The 15,353-nt window shown below is 40.6% G+C and overlaps 1 protein-coding gene across 2 annotated transcripts; it reads left to right on the forward strand.

The window, feature by feature from the left end:
- Positions 1-257: 257 nt before the first annotated feature.
- Positions 258-15,059, forward strand: LOC308170348 (paired box protein Pax-6; the record flags this gene model as incomplete). 2 transcript variants are annotated; one of them, XM_080545124.1, is made up of 13 exons in its annotated part: positions 258-270; positions 3,366-3,413; positions 4,456-4,485; positions 7,109-7,239; positions 7,733-7,774; positions 7,865-8,080; positions 8,450-8,615; positions 12,405-12,563; positions 12,771-12,853; positions 12,967-13,117; positions 13,405-13,511; positions 14,019-14,166; positions 14,974-15,059. In XM_080545124.1, 13 exons carry the CDS (start codon positions 258-260, stop codon positions 15,057-15,059), a joined length of 1,380 nt encoding a protein of 459 aa, XP_080401250.1. The 2 variants fall into 2 exon arrangements, with proteins under 2 accessions (XP_080401250.1, XP_080401251.1); XM_080545125.1 differs by lacking the exon at positions 4,456-4,485.
- Between the last annotated feature and the right edge of the window lie 294 nt (positions 15,060-15,353).

Genomic DNA, 15,353 nt, shown 5'->3' on the forward strand with positions numbered 1-15,353 from the left:
CCCACTCACTCACGAGCCGCACATTTCCAGTCTCTCGCAGTCCTGACAGCCCCACTTTATTGTCAATCTCTGCTTCCTTCCTTCGCAGGGATTTCCATCTCGTTTCGAGACAAGACCACCACTTGGAAAATATATACAAGGCTAAAGACTACATACAGAGGGGCTATAGCGGACGCCGTGGCTCCGTTTCTTTTGCGCTCTGAGTTCCCAGCCAAGGGGCTTTGGCAACGGCAGTGGTCTACAACTACAAAAGCAGGATGCCTCAAAAAGGTAAGATCCGATTTCTGGGCACTTTGTCCCAACATTTAATATATACAGTATGCACCGATAGGGCCAACATACTCACCCGCACCTTTAGACTAGACACATGCAGGGTTTTAGTTTTAAGTAGAACCCCCCAAAAACGGAAAAAAACAAAATAATGCATCTGCAAATTATAATTCCACCTTGGAATATTACGCGAGTTGTAGTTGTAATTTAGGGAGCGGACAGGACAGGACAGGCTCAAAAGTTTTCACTGCTGCATGGTCGCGTCGGCTTTAACGAGGGAGCCTCGGTGCACAGAGGGGTGTAGTGGTCATTTGAGCATTCCCTTATGTATTTATACACGGTTATTGCTCGCATTTTGACGGTAGCCTATTTGCGGATGGATTAATGCTTAGGCTATTTATGACAGGAAAGAGTAATAAGTCACGTTAGAACAGGACAGTGATCAGTCTACAGAACGGGGACGCAATGATCCGATGAGGAGGGATGTCAGGTTGAATCACATACAGTCAGATTCACCCCGGCGCCATCACGTAGCCCACACTGGGAACTTTTCCCTAACTCTGGAGAATGTCTATATGCATTTTCCATACAAATCATTTAATAAACAGTTTGTATGCAATATATGTGCGTTTGTGTGTTTTTGGAAGGAAGTGTTGATAGTTGTGAAATTGACAGTTTAGAAATAGATGCAGGCCGAGGTTATCTTCGTAAAGGCTGCCGTCATCGTGACAACAATGCGTTCCCTGTTGAAAATACAAAGGAACATTTTAAATGTCGTTTATATAGAGTTAGTTATTGTGTGCAAAAGTATACGGAAAACAAAGCAAATAGTAACGTACACCATGCGAAAATGTGCATTATAGTGTTTAGTGCACAACATTATTTAGTATGTAAGGGATTCATTGTTAATCTTTATAACAATTGACATTATGATTGTATCTGGCGACTTAAAAAAAACTATAATGTTTTACTCATGGTTGCCTATTACATAAGAAAAAAAAGAAAAAGAAGCTCAAACACTGGTATGGAAAATATAATGGCGTTCCACTTCATGCCGCGACATTGTCCTGTGGTGTTGTGCATAGTAATGAAGTATAAACAGGTTCATATAGTAAAGCATGTTTGATTAACATTCTTGAAGAGGAAGGAAGATTTAAACTGGCAAAAGTACAGATTAGGCCTCCGTAATCTGCAGGTTGTAAAAACTACATTGAATGAATGACAACAATAATAATAATCCGGATTTGCAGTATCGATATCATTTATTAATATTAAATTGAAAAAGTGTGAGGTAGTAAAAAAAAAAGTCAGCATATTTTTATTTATAGGTAAACCGCTTCCGGGTTAAGTTTATGCTTTGGCCTAATTCGTTTTTCCTAGATGATTTCTGTCAATTAAGCCGGATAAGCGAGAGTGAATGGATTATTAGACATTTAATCAATGCATCAAAAGCATTCCTCCCTTTGAGTGCTGTCAAGATTTAAAAACGTTTGGCATGGGAAAAAAAAACAAATGAAGTGATACTATATACTTGGGCTGCACATTTCTCACAATAAATGTCTGCTAGATCATCTGAATCAACCAATAGTGTTTAATAATTACACTATTGCATTTGCCATATATAGTACCAACTTAGTTGGTAATGACCAGTTATAATGTATAATTGAGTTGGATGAAATGAGTGCATTGTTGATTCTTCATATACATATCAATAACACGTGCTGCACAGCTTGTCTCTGTGGTGTATTTGTGCACACTGCCCACTGTAAATACACACACAGTCCATCGCCTGCTTAAAGAGGAGGAGAGGGGATAAAAAGAGAGAAAAATCAAAGCTGGGACTATTTCCTTAGCGGCCTCCTATTCGGTAGAATGTTTTGAATGGGGGGCTCTTTATGGCAATTGTCTTTTTCAAATTGAGCCCCCCGCCGCGCTGTTGTGTCGTTTTACAACCCCTAACGACACACACCAGTAACACAATTACCTCCAGATATTTATAACAAGAAATTGCGTTTCTATTTTAAAAAAAACCGAGACACAAAAAAAAAAGCTTAGGGAAACGGGCACCCGGGTCAGGGGTAACTCTCCTGTGTAACAGTGTCTTGGTGTTTTGGGGGAGTTGTTTGGGGGTGTTGTGCTGCTGCAGTGGGAGGGGGGGGGGGGGTGAGTCCTCCCTTCGGCTCTTTGTATGGCCCAGAGTTGTTGGTACGTTTAGTCCGGAGCTGTGTAGCTAGTTAGGGAGCCTGAGTTATACTCTCTCGGTCCTGGTGGAGGAACAGAAAGGCCGCCATTGTGTGAATCCTGCAGGCTTTGTCGCAGAGCCTTCACCCCCTCCCGATGTCACTGTCCGGAGCAGCCAAGCGAGCTAGACAGCGTGTGTCACCAGACGACCACCGCTTCTAAAGAGGTCTTAAATGTATATTACTGAAGTTTTGAGTTGTAAAGACAGTGTATAGACACAGGTTTTGCTGGACCACTAACAGCAATATTGATATGGATAGACTTGGACAATCTTTCGGCTCTAAAAACAAACGGTAAATGCTAGGCCTATATGACATGCAAATAGTTTCCGAGTTTGTTCATATGCAAATATATGATAATAGCCATAACTTTATGCATGAACTTCACCCTAAAAAACAAAACAAACAAAAAACGTTATTTCCCTGATTATGTTTATTATACCTCATGAACTGAGTTGAAAAAAATCGTTAAAAGTTCATCTTAAAAGAAACAACGAAACCTTAAGTTGTACTAATTAAATGTTTTGCTTTGTCCTAGGGAGATATTAACTAGTGAGAAGCAGATGAGAGAGTCTTTAAATTGTTTTAAGCGGCCAGTCCACAGTGTTTCCAGGCAAGTTTAAACACTAAATACATATTTCCCGAAAATAATAAATCAAAAGAGAATGCTCCCTTTATGGTGAAATATGACTGGATAAGAATGCATCCTGGCTTATTCATCTGTTGTTCAAAATGCCCACCGTAATTGTCTAATTGCAGCAAATCAATCTGCGATGTGTACATACTGTGACTATTGTTATATGATTAACAGCAAGCCAATACTGATCACTGTTACTCTTTCCCCACGACTAATAGAATACTATAACCGGTGGGAATCTGGCGTTGCCTCCATGATGCAAAACAGTAAGTGATGTTTTATGCAGTTAACTACACTTTTATCATGTACATAAACTGCTGATAGATGCATGACACAGATGAAGAAGGATGTGTGTTGTTTGTATACGTGCAACCAAAGACATACGGACCTGTTTATGAATTGCTGTTCGTTCCTAGTCCCACGTTGTTTGTTTACAGTAGTTGCTTTAATTCACATATTGTATTTCATATTGCATTTCTGAGTTTGCTCAGGCCAAGTGTGTTTTAGGCCTATATACCCTACACGCCTCGTAACAACTGGTGTGTGTCATATAATATATATAATATTTGCACCATGGCAGATCGACAGGGAGGCTATAGTAGTAGATAAACCTATATAGTCAGATGTTTTTTTCGATGATAGTCAGCATATATATAACGTTCAATATACGTTATTTTTGACACACACACACACACACACACACACACACACACCCACTCCCCCCCCCCACACACAGACATGCACACAAGAATATGAGAAAAAATAATATAAAATATTATTGACATCATCCACACAGATTATGAAAGAAAGGAAGACAATGAAACAAAACAAAGGGAGGTTGGAGAGGTATAGGGGGAAATGAGTGGAGGAGTTTCTGCTTGATATGATAATAAATAATTGCAGAATCTGCTGAATTAATGTTGGGTTAGACTGCCAATTCCCAACGTCCATTATGTACGCATTAATGAGCATCGCATGTGTCTCATGTCGCAGAATATGTCATGTTTATGAAGATGTTATTCCTCAAACATGTGTGGGAGTGAAGTCAGGTGCTATGATGAGTCTTTCCCACAGTCTAGTTTATGAACACATTGGTTCCATCAACGTGAGTGCGATTAGGGATTTTTTTTTTTTTTTTGCAAGAATGTCGCGATAGACCCTATATTTCAATGGTATAAAGTAGTCCAATTCTGTAAAGGAGACTGTTAATGTTGACTGTGTGTGCAGTGAGGTTCTGTGTAGTAAAATTGATCGTTGATGATTTTGTGTCAATGACAATAAAAAGGCACATCTTCTTTCTTACTGCTGGACAAGAGGTGTATGACATCTGTAACGAAGGTGTGTGGAATGGATTACTCTCTTCTTCTCTCTGAAACATATTACCCGACCCGTCTGTGCTGCAACAATATGCTTTCATAATCACACATGTCAATAGGCTACGTGTAGCTATATTACCGTGGCTTATTGTAGTTGTAGTATCATAATGATTGTGTACATCGAGAATGTTCGTCCTATCAGGGCCTAAATTGGACAAGTTATGACCGGGACAAGAGAGGGAAGATGTAACGCCTACACTTGGATAACCGAGAACCAAACAAAGCATCTGAATCTAGGTCATCTAGTAGGGCGTATGAAATCATTGAGCGCTGAAGTGAAGTCCCGTGTTCACTCTCTCGTCTCTAAAAAAAAAAAAAAAAAAAAAAAACAGGCGAAAAAAATAAAATAAAAATGGATCTACATTTTCCGAGAGAGAAATGTTTTCCTTCACATGTGTTGGCTGTTCATTTAGATGAATAATTCGACCCATATCAAAATGATAGGCTGTAATGTGCATATAAGCCGCGGCTATAGGAGCTGTGCTTTTCAAGCTGTCAATGTAGGGAAATATTAGGCTATTCAAGCTATGGGACTTCATTCATCATACCCCGCTTTCACAGTTGCATTTATTTTTTTTACCAATGATGGCAATGGACTGTCGCAATGTTATATGTGGGTGATCTCTCTTGAGCGAATTACTGAGAGGATGCCGTTCCAGAGAGGCATTTGGTTAGTCGAAAGGTCGCGTCTGGGCTCTCCACGCTTAGTGCTAACAACTCATGGGTCTACATGGAGCTGAGCGTCCAAATTGACACCATATGCTTTCCTATTAATTGACTTGCAATAGAATAGAAGGCGCATAATCATTGCCAACGGGCGCCATCGACACCGCTCACCGCTGGGAATTATATAATGATTAAGACTTAACCTTTCGAGCTAAAAGTTAGATTTTATATTCTTATCTCAACTGGATTTATTTGAGCGCTGTACGGGTGACGCGGTCAAAGCTAATAAATCTTCAATATGCTATCCCCCGTTGACCTATTAAATGCACAAAAGACAATTGATTTAATCCTGGATTTAACGTCCCAAAACAGACCTATAGCGATGGATTTTCCCATGTAGCAGTTTGGCCTTTACCCATAAATAAACATTCGAACAGGAATCTAAAATGGCTGGACTTAGACATACAAAATAGACTAACAATTAATATAAAAAGGAACTTTTTTTTAATTCTTCAATTTTAGTTTTAGATTTCTGAATGTATTTAGGCTACTTTGTTATTGCAATAAGGATAGTACTAAACTCATAGGCCCTATGACAGAACGGACGGTTGGAGTTTCTCCAGCAGACTCAGTCAAAGTGTAAATTTAGTCTGTGTTGGTGTGTGTCGCTTGGGGGGGGGAAAAAAGACTGTCACTTTTGATATATTAAGAGCGACGCGCGCCCCCGTCGTCGTGCCCGCGCACAACCCCCCGGCTACCATAAAATGAAGCTTCCCTCGAAGGGTAAATGAGTAGACTCCAATTTAGTCTGAGTGATATCCAAATGCAGACAGAAAGGGTCGTTTTATCATGCTACTATTTGTCGTGACGATGCGATTTTCAAAAGCAGGGCAGTGTCATGAAGTGACAAGCCTGCCACAAGTGCTCCAACTGATCTTTTCAATTAGCCTTCCATGCATGATCCAGGGCGACTTCCGCCTATTTCCAGAAATTAAGCTCAAACTTTGACGTGCAGCTAGCTTTATTTTAAAGACAAATGTCAGCCAGGCTCATCATATTTTCCCCCTCTTCTATATTCGGAGCTTATTTATTGCTAAGGAGCCTGTGCACTTGGAGTCAATTTAACGGGAGGCTTCGAAGGGAAGGGAGCGGAGAACTAGAGCAAGCCTTGCAACTCCAGGGAGCCTTCTTTCCCATTTGACTTCAGGTTTGGGCTGGTTCTGGTTTTTATGGGTTCTATATCCTACGCTGCATATTGTTAATTAGACTCGCATGAAATTACCTGTTTTCCACGAGGCGTTTATGGTGTTTTGGCTTCTGGTAATATGAAGTTGATATACACAGTGAGGATTAGGTGACGATTTGCCTTTTAAGTCTTGACATTATACTGTAATTACGACTTTATAATGCTGTACCGCAAATAGCATTACGCCATTTGAGCTGTTTAAGTCTTTGCAAAGATGCGCAAATCTCGGCTCAGTGGGCTGGGGATGTGAGGGTCTCTAGATCATAATACCACAACGCTGACGCGTAATCAATGTTCTGCATGCATGTGTGATTAGGAATAAGATTGTTGAGGATAATGATATTGCTAGCATATCCGGAAAGCATTTCAAACATATGACAGATGAACAATGGCAATAATTACAGGCTATGCTAATTCCAACGTGATATCGCCCCCCTCCACCCGCGTGTTCGGTGCTGAGCGTTCAGTTTTGTTCACTATAAGTCTTCTGCTATGCTTGATAACTTTTCATTTTTTTCTTTTCATTTTTTCTTTTGCGTAGTTAAGCACTAAAACTAAACGCTTGCTTCGGAAACATCTGTAGTAAATTGAGGTTTTTTAATAATTTTTTTATAATGAAGGTGGTTGATTAGTGGCTGAACTAAAGAGAATGTTGCTCTCCTGTCTCTCGCAGGTCACAGCGGAGTGAACCAGCTCGGCGGAGTGTTCGTCAACGGCAGACCCCTGCCCGACTCCACCCGCCAGAAGATAGTGGAGCTCGCTCACAGCGGCGCGCGGCCCTGCGACATCTCCAGGATTCTGCAGGTGACCAGACATGCCTTCTTCCGTACACACCTAGTTATGATATTGTTATCATCTTAAGATTTCACAACATTGTGTGTTTTCTCCCTTAAAAATCAATGGGCCAGATAAATGCAAACATTTTGTTCCAATTCATACGATTCCAAGTTGACTTTTGATTTGATTTGATTTGATAGAACAATTACGCGCACGACTTTACCAAACATTCAGTGAGACATTTTTCACGACTCATATAGGCTACTTCATTGTAAACAAAGTTGTATATCGTAGCTAATACATCTGAGATTCAATTGATCCATTCTAATTTCCACAACCAGCATTTCACAACCGCTCACACAAGCATGCAAACACAACCTTCCCAGCTCACTCAGAACTATGTGTTGTTATTTGTGTACACATATTTAAAGGTCACTTTATTCACATATTATGAACGGAAGCATTTTTTAACCGAGTGCACGTTACCGTACCATTTAAGGTATATTTCTTGTGTTTATAGACCCATGGTGATGCAAAAGTCCAAGTGCTGGACAATGAAAACGTAAGCTTAAAATTGTTTGAAGTATACACATATATTTCACATTAGTCTTAAATAATGTATGTGATTTGTGTCTATTGTTTTCTAATCTAGGTATCCAACGGCTGTGTGAGCAAGATCCTCGGCAGGTACTATGAGACAGGGTCCATCCGACCACGGGCGATCGGAGGCAGCAAACCCAGAGTAGCAACTCCGGAGGTGGTCGGCAAAATTGCTCAATACAAGAGGGAATGCCCTTCAATTTTCGCGTGGGAAATTCGAGACAGACTGCTATCGGACGGGACCTGCACTAACGACAACATACCCAGTGTAAGTTCATTGAGTGTAAGTTACTATAATCTTATACACTTAAAATAAAATAAAACATTTTTTTTTAAATCACCGAGTTGAATGACCCTGAACAGCTGACCTCAATATTACCCGATACTTTTACTCACCAGATTCGTGCAATTGAAAACGACATACATTTATAATTGAATTGATCATTTCATTAATTTCCACTTGAAAAACGCGAGTTTCTTCTATCACAATAAATACGGTAGTTGTTAATGTACGGGTATGTATGCGTGCATGCTATTAGTAGGACTGATCACTTGCCAGCCAATTTGCCATCTTAACATAACGGGGGAAGCGCGTTTAATTAATGTGCATGGGGCATTTTTTGGGTTCGTCTTTCAGGTGTCATCGATAAACAGAGTACTGCGCAACCTGGCGAGTGAGAAGCAACAGATGGGCGCAGATGGCATGTATGAGAAGCTGAGGATGCTGAACGGTCAGACGGGGACGTGGGGGACCCGGCCGGGCTGGTACCCCGGAACCACGGCGCCAGGACAACCCAACCCAGGTAGGCGGAACCACTGACTTTGACGAGTGATTATTATTGTTCAATGTCTTTCATTATTATTATTATTATTATTATTATTATTATTATTATTATTGCTGTTGTTGTTATTTTATCAGCATTGTTATGGTTGATGAAAACCAATAAAGAGTGTTTCCATCAATGTAATAACGCATCCTCATATAAAATAGTGCAGGTGAATAAAAAACATAGCCTATACCTTTTGAGAATGGATCTACCTAATTAGTCATTTCAAATATGCATGGATATGTCAGTTAATTTGGAGGTATATTGAATTAGTTCACAGCTCCAACAATTGCCCCGTTTAAAATATGTCCTTATTTGGACAACTCGGCTAATTGTTAACTTTTTGAAATCTCGACATGTTTTTCCATGTAGTGTTTTCATGGTCCTTTCACACAGTTTAGGCTGTAGCATATGTATGATTGGAGGTTATCTTTGGGTATGATCGGCCGTAGCCTACACACATTCTTTAGGCATTTTGAATTCCCAATCCTCTCCCACCCCCACCCCCTCTCTCACTCTCTCTCTCTCTCTCTCTCTCTCTCTCTCTCTCTCTCTCTCTCTCTCTCTCTCTCTCTCTCTCTCTAACTCTCTCTCTCTCTTTCTCCCAACCACCCTCTCTCCCTCTCTGTCTCAACAACCTGCCCGGGGATGACAAAAAAAACAAACTCAGGAGCAAGCAGTGTGCGGGCTATCTCTACAAAGGCTGTTTCTGTCACACGCAAGAATTTGTTATGGGAACAGTTCTGTCGCTATGTAATTGCTCATTAGAGAACGTTTTGTTTCTCATTAAGGCGACATGAATAAGCGTCTAGTTTGAGGAGACAGCTGTAGAAATGTTCCACGGGAGACCTCTGGACACGATATGGCACCACTTGCCAATTAGACACGTCAGTTTTTAAGAGAACCAAACAATATAAGATGGACACCGTAGAGATAGGGCTACAAAGAACCGTTATTAAAAAAATAATAATCATGTTTTATAATATCTGCCTGTCAAAGCACGAGGCCAAACCTGTTTGAACTGCCAAACAATACCACCTGCCTCGCTCGTCTTGATTTTTCACAAGCTTGAGAATTTAGGATGGATTAAGGTGAGGCCTACCTGTATGTGACCGAGGGCAATACACACCCTCACATTATTGTGTGGTCCTTATCCACATTATTGGCTTATTTATATTTTATTAAAATCCACCTGCCCACTAATTTCTCAAAAGATTCTAAAATAGGATAATTGAACATTTTAATTAAGGTGGAAGATATATATATTTTAAAGTATTATTATTATTATTATTATTGTTGTTATTGTCGTTATTGTTTTAGTATTATCACTATGCTATTATCAACAATAATCTTGTGAAAATTCTGATTATTATTACATGTTTATTTATGCTAATAAAATGGTGATACAGGCCTATTTATGATATTGTTTGTTTATTGTTGTGTCCAACGTTAGATGTTAGTAGACACCAAAGCCCTTCTATCGCAACATCGTCTGCTCTACTTATGCTCTGACATAAGTGTCTCTCCTTGCATGGAGTGCGATTTCAGGGGCATTAAGAATCCATTACTCCAGAAGCATACGGTGGGTTAGGTCTCAGAGGGGGACAAATATGGTCGCAATCTGATAAATGCCACGCAACAGTGAATAAAATAGCAGATCTATCGAGAGTGACAGGGCCCAACAAGAGACAACTCTTTCACAAGGAGAGGGTGAAAGCTCTCACTGGCGATTTCGTGTTTTTAGGGATCAACGCGACAGTTTTTTTCCTTATCTTTCTCCGTATAGAGAGGGTTAAAGCTCGTCTATAGGGGTTTAGATACTCTCTCTTTCAGAGGCTCCCACAATGTTTTGGGTTTGTATTGCTGAAAGATGCCGCGATTGGTTTGCTATCTTTTTGGTGCTGGTTTTACGCCTCACCGATTACGACACGTGACACTAAGGAATGGTTTTATTTCCCAGCGTCTTTTTTTTCTTCTTCTTTTTTTTTTTTTTAAAGAGAACAAAATCCCAAATCTAGCGACAGTTGGTCTGGCTACGGCATAATAGGACATACATTCACTCCTTTAGACGGATTAGTATAGCACACTGGCCACTGATAAGCTTCCTTTTCTGAGACAAGAGGGCATTTAAAGAGGATAACTTAATCATGGCGTATGTTTACAATAAGGCATCTAGCTATGAATAATGCATTTATTTTTTTGAAACAACAAGTTACATCTATTCGCACATACAGGATGCGTAAAGCCAGAGGGTATAACGCACATAAAAGGAACAAATCTTAATGGCAGTTGATGGACCACTAGTGATATACTTGTTCTCAATAGTGAACCGTTGCGTGGTTATGCCTACACCATACAGTGCTTAAACGTGCACATACCAACACTTTGCCTACAGACTATATATAGGCCTATACGCAGCAATCTGTCTTTGGGGTATAGCCATAGAAACAAAACATAACACGAAATGTGCAAGACGGTAATTACCTTCTCAGTGAACTGTCAAAGCAGATTTATCTGCATAACCATGCAACCTGATACAGGGCCGCAATTCTATAAGCGAAGCGCTAGTAATATGCTAAACAAGTGTCAAACAACGCTGCGTAGAAGCGACGCAGAGGCGCGTCACACTCCCAGTCGGTCTCTCTGTCCCTTTCATGTAACCAGAGTCTGGGTATAGAGATGTCCCATTCAATATGTGCTGGCTGTTTTCTTTCTCGCCTAAAGAAGGAATAAATCCTAACGGGCGTTGAACAGGGCAGCCCCAGTAGACAGTGATTAATGAAGGTAGTGCATAAAGGTTAACACACTGAGCTGAAAAGTCTGTTGACTGGAATCCTCCGGCCACAATGAGGAGGGCCACTGCGTGCCGAGAGAGAGAGAGAGAGAGAGAGAGAGAGAGAGAGAGAGAGAGAGAGAGAGAGAGAGAGAGAGAGAGAGAGAGAGAGAGAGAGAATCCTTTTGTGGCCTCCTCCGATTGTGTCCTCAAAATTCTGCCCACGAAAGTTTGCCAACCCCTCCACAGCCCGAGAATTTAATAGTTTCCCTTACTCCCCGCGTATTGTGTCACGGTGAAAAGCAGCTCTTTTTATATTCAAGTGTTGGTGGCGCTTCTCAATGGCGCTGTAAACGCCCATATGGAGGATACTATTGAGAAACGTACAGTTGAAAAGAGGGAAAGTTTGGGTTTTGAAACATTTCATCTGGGGATCTGAAAAGGTTCTACCACACGTATTCACCATTTGAGCTCGCCTGTCATTGTAACTTTGTAATCAATTGGATAAAAGACCTTAAAGCAAGTGGAGCTAACTGGAATGTGTTCTCACGACTATGGCACACATTTTTTTTCCAAGATCAACAAAGAGTTTTCTCGAAGTTTAATAATTGCTTGTTTTAATGACAGGATTAATTATCAAAACAAATCAATTGGGAGTCCCAGTAGAAGGCGAAACAAGTCTCAACATTTCAGATAGGCAAATTCGTTATCTGAGAATTATCAAGGCGCCATGACCGCCATCAGACGGTTTAATAAGCGTAATTTAAAATCCAAAGAAAATATACATCCCCTTAAAACAGTCGACACAATGTGTAAAGGCACATAGGCCTATTTAAGCCCATTCATGCAAGAGTATTAAACAATTTCGTTTAGGCTATACGTGATCAAACATGCATGCAGGTGCATTCCTGTGCATATGCCGGTATGAAATCTGCTAATGAAAGTAGGCCATGACTTATTTTTATTGATTTATTCTTCATTGTTTTTTGCAGAAGGTTGCCCACCATCGGACGGGGGCGGTGAGAACACGAATTCAATAAGTTCAAATGGAGAAGACTCCGATGAGACCCAAATGAGACTCCAGCTGAAGAGAAAATTGCAAAGGAACCGCACGTCCTTCACACAGGAGCAGATAGAGGCACTTGAGAAAGGTAAATTATAGAGCAACTAACATTTTTCTAACGTAACCAAATTAAGGCAGTGACATTGTGCACCAAGACAGACTCACTGACTCAAACTGTTTTTATACGGCATTAAATTAAACGTTTTTACACAGCTTAATATTCATGTTTTTGTGTTTGTTATTTACCCTTCGAATGACCCCACTCAATCAATTCTGTTTCTTTTTGTCGTTTCAGAGTTCGAGAGAACTCATTATCCTGACGTGTTCGCAAGGGAACGACTTGCAGCCAAAATCGACCTCCCAGAGGCCAGAATACAGGTAAACCTACAAACATCATCTTGAATTGAAGCACTTTAACAACATTAACAAACCAAACCAAAAATCCTAACCTTAGTTTTAATGAATCACTATTGTAATTTTTTTTTTTTTAGGTTTGGTTTTCAAATAGAAGGGCGAAGTGGAGGAGAGAGGAGAAACTTCGGAATCAAAGAAGGCAAGCGAGCAACACCTCTAGTCACATCCCCATCAGCAGTAGCTTCAGTTCCAGTGTCTACCAGCCCATTCCACAGCCCTCTACACCAGGTGAGAACCATATCTAACTTCAATATACCAACTACAAAAGTCATGTATGTCCATCATTATTACATAGAAATAGTCCTAAATGTTTTATTTATTATGTTAATTTGAGCACATAATGGTCGTAATATTATTATATAATACGCGGTGTCATGCTCATGTCACAAATTATCCTGTGAATTCCTTTCTGCCATCTTGCGTCATATCAAATCTATCTAATAGCAAGCAACTGCTGCCTAACTTCTAAACATAGCCTGTATCCTGATGTCCCCCATGTCTCCCTCTCCCTGCAGTATCCTTCTCATCAGGGTCCATGTTGGGCCGATCAGACACAGCTCTCACAAACACGTACCTGCCATCCATGCCCAGCTTCACCATGGGCAACCAGCTGCCTATGCAAGTACGTACAGCATCTCCTCACATCCCTGCCAGAAAGCCACAACAACACAGTCTATGTTTGCAGTGCCTACTGCTTTGTTCTATTTATATTTAATTTAGTAATGCAACTATACTCTATGATTAGATTCAATGTGTTGTTTGTCTGTTTTATTGTTGTCATTTGGTGAAACAATGCAATACTATTATGTCACAACATGCTAAACAATATAGATAAAGTCTTCTTCTGGTTATAAAAAAAAAACATTTGAATAGGTCTATGTTCAGTGACTATATTTGCCATGACGTAGTCTTCAGTGAGAGAGGCCATCTCATGCTTTTATAGGCCAATTAGCTGACGCTTTTATCCAAAGCGACTTACACTGCAGTGAGTGCATACATTTGTCAGTATATACGGTCCCAGCAGGAATCAAACCCACAACCTAAGCCTTGTGAGCGCCGTGTTCTACCGACCGAGCCACAGAGGACCAGAAGGCGCTAACTGTGGTGTGTGTGTGTGTGTGTCCACCAGGCCCCTGTCCCCAGCCAGACCTCCTACTCCTGCATGCTGCCCACCAGCCCCTCCGTCAACGGGCGGAGCTACGACACCTACACCCCTCCTCATATGCAGGCACATATGAACAGCCAATCAATGGCTGCCTCAGGCGTCGGCTCCACAGGTAAGCAGAGAACATTCATTGAAGAATTAACAAATAGCAGAATCAGAATCAGAATAGCTTTTATTACATTTAATGTACAGGTACACAGAGCAAATTTCTTAGGTTCAGGTTCTTCGACATTGGCATTGCAGCAGAATACAAAATCAACAATAATAGAATAAAGTAAAAAGTAAGGTAATTAATAATAATAATAATTTAAAAAAAAAGTAGAATAGGTAATAAAGTGATGTAGTGATGGTAGTCGTACTACAGTGGGACCAGTCGTACTGCAGTAGAACAGTAGTGCAAAATGCTGTGCAGATTAGCAAATAGCAACATTTATCTCAACGTTGCTGCTGACACTAACAGTAGGCCACGTTGAGAAAAATGTTGCCTACTATAAAAATGTGTTCATTCTTAAATGCTATTGTGTAGACTTTGAAATGTGTCGACGATGTTATTATTTGTACAGACACATTCATGTCCAAATACATGTATAGATAAAATGTGTATTCTTTATTAATTATGGTCAATAAAATGTGTATTCTTTATTAATTATGGTCATAATCAGTTTTATGGTGATACATAGCTGTTTAAGTCTGTTTAAGCAAATACATCTAGGGATGGTTCCACAGACAAAAGCATTCACAATGGACATTTCCCATGGCAAGTGTGATTTAATCCTGGACTAGGCTTTAAGCTTTGTCTGTGAAACCGGCCCCTAGAATGATATTGGTGACTTCTATATAGCGCAGGCTACTCTATGATGCCATGTACGGTGCCGTCAGATCCGGTCACTCATCCATCTCTCTGTGTTCGTTCTGTCAGGTCTCATCTCCCCAGGAGTATCAGTCCCGGTCCAAGTCCCAGGAAACGAACAGGACATGTCCCAGTACTGGCCACGGCTACAGTAGAGACCTCTTGTGACATCATCAACATGGGACAGTAGTGACATCTGTGACATCATCAACGTGGGACGCCTCTAGCTTTCCTCACTGGACGATGGAGGCTGTCCAGCAGTATTTTATTACAGACATGAGAAAACAGACTCTAAACTCTAAAACCAGACTCTTTTGTACTTGGATTGTGCCATTCTCTACTATCAATCTTTGGACGAGAAGACTTGAAGAAGAAGGAGAAGAAGAGGAGGAGGAAGAAGAGGGAGATAGAGAACAGACTTCTGTAAAGTGCCCGGTGTTACATTCTAA

This window comes from Nansenia antarctica, assembly GCF_963989245.1.
Source record: "Nansenia antarctica genome assembly, chromosome: 14".
Classification (NCBI taxonomy): Eukaryota; Metazoa; Chordata; class Actinopteri; order Argentiniformes; family Microstomatidae; genus Nansenia; species Nansenia antarctica.